This window comes from Glycine max, chromosome 13 (genome assembly GCF_000004515.6).
Source record: "Glycine max cultivar Williams 82 chromosome 13, Glycine_max_v4.0, whole genome shotgun sequence".
Lineage (NCBI taxonomy): Eukaryota > Viridiplantae > Streptophyta > Magnoliopsida > Fabales > Fabaceae > Glycine > Glycine max.
Window position 1 is genome coordinate 24,379,600 of NC_038249.2, and position 3,771 is coordinate 24,383,370.

At 32.5% G+C, this 3,771-nt stretch overlaps 1 protein-coding gene across 1 annotated transcript; it reads left to right on the plus strand.

The window, feature by feature from the left end:
* Positions 1-819: 819 nt before the first annotated feature.
* LOC100803312 (uncharacterized) lies at positions 820-3,045 on the plus strand. The gene is made up of 4 exons (XM_003541363.5): positions 820-1,095; positions 1,238-1,349; positions 2,068-2,136; positions 2,523-3,045. Exons 1-4 carry the CDS (start codon positions 887-889, stop codon positions 2,610-2,612), a joined length of 480 nt encoding a protein of 159 aa, XP_003541411.1. The 5' UTR covers positions 820-886; the 3' UTR covers positions 2,613-3,045.
* The last annotated feature ends 726 nt before the right edge of the window (positions 3,046-3,771 follow it).

Sequence of the window (3,771 nt, forward strand, 5' to 3'; positions counted from 1 at the left end):
TTTGGGTTATTAAAAAAAAATTTCAAATTTAATAAAATATTATTTTTAAGTAATTATTATCATTAAATTTTTAAGATAATAATCTGATATTATACTTGTTGATATATTTAGTATGTTGCGCCCGTTAATTTAAATATACTTTTTGGTCGATTAACTTATTAAAAGATAGATTTTTCAATATATTTAAAAATTTATATTATGAATTAAATATTTTTATAACAGAAAAAGAATATTTGATAAGAATAAAGAGCAAAGTTTTAATTAGAGTGTCAAAATCAAAGCCGTTTTAATTTGAGGGACTAAATATGTATTTAAGTTTATTTAATAAAAGAGAAGTGTTAGTAATAAAGGAACGTGCATTTAGCAATTTTCCTAAAACAAGCCCAGAACCACTAATTGGAGCGAAGAATTAACCCAAGCCCAAATAAATAGTAAATAAATAAAAAACAATTAGTAATTAATTCTCATTTTGTAAATTCCAAAAATGAAAAAATAAGATAAATACTCATTTTGTAACTTATAAGTGTGAGACTTGTGAAAAAAATGTAATAAATTAATCTTTTTGAATAGTTTAGTAATAAATTGATTCATAAAATTTACAATTTAATATTAAATTAATTATAAAAAATATAACTTATTATCAAATTAATTTTTAAAAACTATAATTTAATAACACAATTATGTCACAAATTTAATAATAAAACCAACGTGGGATACTTTTTTCAAATTTGGGATCAAATTTGAAATTTTGGATCAGTTTCACACTTTTGCTCAAAATGAGTATTATTAAAAAAAAAAAAAAAAAAAAGAGGTTAGATCATCGAATTGTAGGCAATTAGGCGAAGCAAGGTCCAATGTAGTGTTGCGTAGGTGACAGTGACTGGCAATGTTGGTTGTTGGGTTGGGATCCCAACAACGTTATACTGAAGAGAAGAGTGAGGAACAGACATCACATGACAGAGGAATTATGGGAGCAAGGAGAAGAAGGTCGATCTTGGCCACTCTCGCTTTTCTAATGTTAATGGGCATCGCCCTCTATTTCAGACTCTGGGCTATTCACTACAACCTTTCTTCCGACGACACCCAACTCTTAAGGTCACCCCTTTCTTCTGAAAATAATATACTATTGTTCTGTGCAATGCTCGTGCTTTTAATTGACACTGCCAAGAGGAATACTATTGTTCTGTGACGTTTTTTTTTTTTTTTTACCTTTATTTTGGCATTCGTCTGTTTGCAGGCTACAGTTTGATATTGCCAACAGAGAGGCAATGGATGAGTCTGCAGAGTGGAGGCTGAGGTATGATGAGGAGGTAGATAGGACAAATAAGTGTTTACAGCAGCTTCAACTGGTATGTGTTCTTTTTATTTGGATTTTCACTTTCTACCTTGTGCAAAGAAAGATTAGATTTAGGGTCTGTTTACTTTCATTTTTCAAAAACTGTTTTTTGTTTTAAATAAACAACAACAAAGAAATCACACACTCACACCGAGCTAGATAATTCACACCCTTGAGCTAGGAGCTGAGGACTGCAAAACAGAAAGAATAGGATTAGGAAACATCTTCCAGCTGCTTCTGTTTATTGGTTTTGGAAACAATTTTCAAAAGTTTTAATAGAGGAGATATAAGGTGGGTTGGATGGTTAAGGAACAAGGGAAGGGGGGATAGGTTGCAGGTTCGATCCTCTCTGCTAACAAAGCTAACATTCTAACAACTAACATTTGCCAATAAAAAAAAAGTTTGAATAGATTTTGGATGTGAAATTGATTGTTGAGTAGCATAGAATTATTTCAGAAAACAATTTTTAAAACCAACAAGTGAGAAGAAAATCAAACATGCCTTTAGCTCCAAGTTTTGTGTTATTATTTGATTGGTAGCGCTTCACACCTTAGCCTTAATTTGAGTAGGTAGTAACGGCCACCGGGGGTTATGATATATCTGCACCAAGATAATAGAGTTGGCACTCAATGAAACAGACTTGTAAAAATCAATATTATTTTTCCAACCAATAAAGTAACAAACATTCCTTTTATCTTTCCGGTAATGATTGTATATTGTGTGTGTGGCAGTTTCGGGAGTCCTCTCAGAAGGGGGAAGATGCTTCTGGTATTAACCATGAATTGACAATTCTGCAAAAGGTATGTCTTCATAAATTATCAATCAAATTTCATTCTAATTACCGATGATAATTCTTCTATTCATTTCTCCATCTTAGGAAAACAAAAAAAAAAAAATCGTTAAAGCATAATCACACATTCACTGTTAATGTAAGAGATGCAGTGCACAACCAACTTATAAGTTATCATAAGTCCCCAAATTCCATAATTCCAAATTTTATTGCCGGTGATGCTGATTTTAATTGTGTCAAATGCTACAACTATCTATAAACTAAGACGATTGCCTAGCCTTCTTTATCAAGATAATGTTGGGTGAAATTATTTTTGGGTCTCTTTGGTAGGTATGCATAATTTGTTTGTTTTTCACGACGTTATTCAAGTGTTATAATGACCTTCTAACATACCAGGAGAATGCAGTCTTACTTGAAAGGTTGGAAACACTGAAAAGAGAGCTTGAAGAGGAAAGGTTGAAGTGCAGTTCACGATACATGAACTAATCATGAAAGCATTGACGTGAATTCTATTTTTGTCATTTTGTCCATAAGTTGTTTATTCTTGAGGACAACTGTTTTAAAGATATTTGCACCATACAACAACTAGTATTCAACCATGGAAGAATCTTGGCATTATGATCTATGGTCTCAACTTTTCACCGTAGAGATACAGGCCATCCTGGGAATATGAAAACACATAGTCACACTAAGCATTTCTCCTTTTCCCCCTTTGGACGGGGGTTAAATTTTCCTCTGTACTTTATTATGGGCAAATACATACATACATATATATATATATATATATATATATATTAATCTCCAGATGTACATGATAGTTACATTGTTTTTCTTTCTCTAAAGAACAGGTGTCCTGCGTATGCTTCGATTGTGTATTATGTGGGCCAGTATCTGATTAATCTAGCCTGTTTTTGGTAAATTTGATCGCTCTTTATTCACTATGATGCCATATAATGAGATCAAGAACATGCGGCATTTTTGGTATTTCCATTTTATATGTAGTGGATTAAAGCAAATGACTTGCATGTTTACCAAAAAGAGAGAGAAGGAAAAGAAGTATTTGCATTCTTTCAAACATGAGAATCCAAATGTGAAGTTAAATTGCATTGTGATCATAGATATCTTGAAAAAATTGTGGGCAAATGCAGTTGATGTGGCTGCAATTACAGTTACAATGTGGTCACATGGACCTCAAAAACTTCTATGTTGCGTCTTAAATTGAACTTGCAGACCATTTTTTTAAAACCTTAATAATGATACAGGGATTAAATGTCAAAATACTTGATGCATTGAGAAGATTAATGTCATGTTGATGTTGCTAATACAAGTGCTTGGACAAAAGATAAAATATAAAAGGGAGGGGAGCAGTATTGTTCTCTCACCCAATGGGAGGCGAGTATTTTACTCATTCACATTACACTCTGGCTTTGGCCACTAGCTACGGCAGTTGGTATAATGCTTCTATATCAAGATTTACATTTGGTGGCTATAATGATTAATTTTGATCTTCACACAATATATAACTACTGTTAACCTCATGTGCTCCTTGATCACTCAGAATCTGTAGGGTTGTTTCTCAGTTCATGCAAAAACCTGGTCACTGTCTGCACTACTATTTCATTGTTGTTTGTCTGGATTGAGGAAG

Bases quoted from the DNA above. Each gene is read 5' to 3' on its own strand.
- LOC100803312 (XM_003541363.5), top strand. From the start codon at position 887: ATGTTGGTTGTTGGGTTGGGATCCCAACAACGTTATACTGAAGAGAAG. The intron at 1,096-1,237 runs GTCACCCCTTTC...GTCTGTTTGCAG, and splicing joins GACGACACCCAACTCTTAAG to GCTACAGTTTGATATTGCCA. The intron at 2,137-2,522 runs GTATGTCTTCAT...CTAACATACCAG, and splicing joins AATTGACAATTCTGCAAAAG to GAGAATGCAGTCTTACTTGA.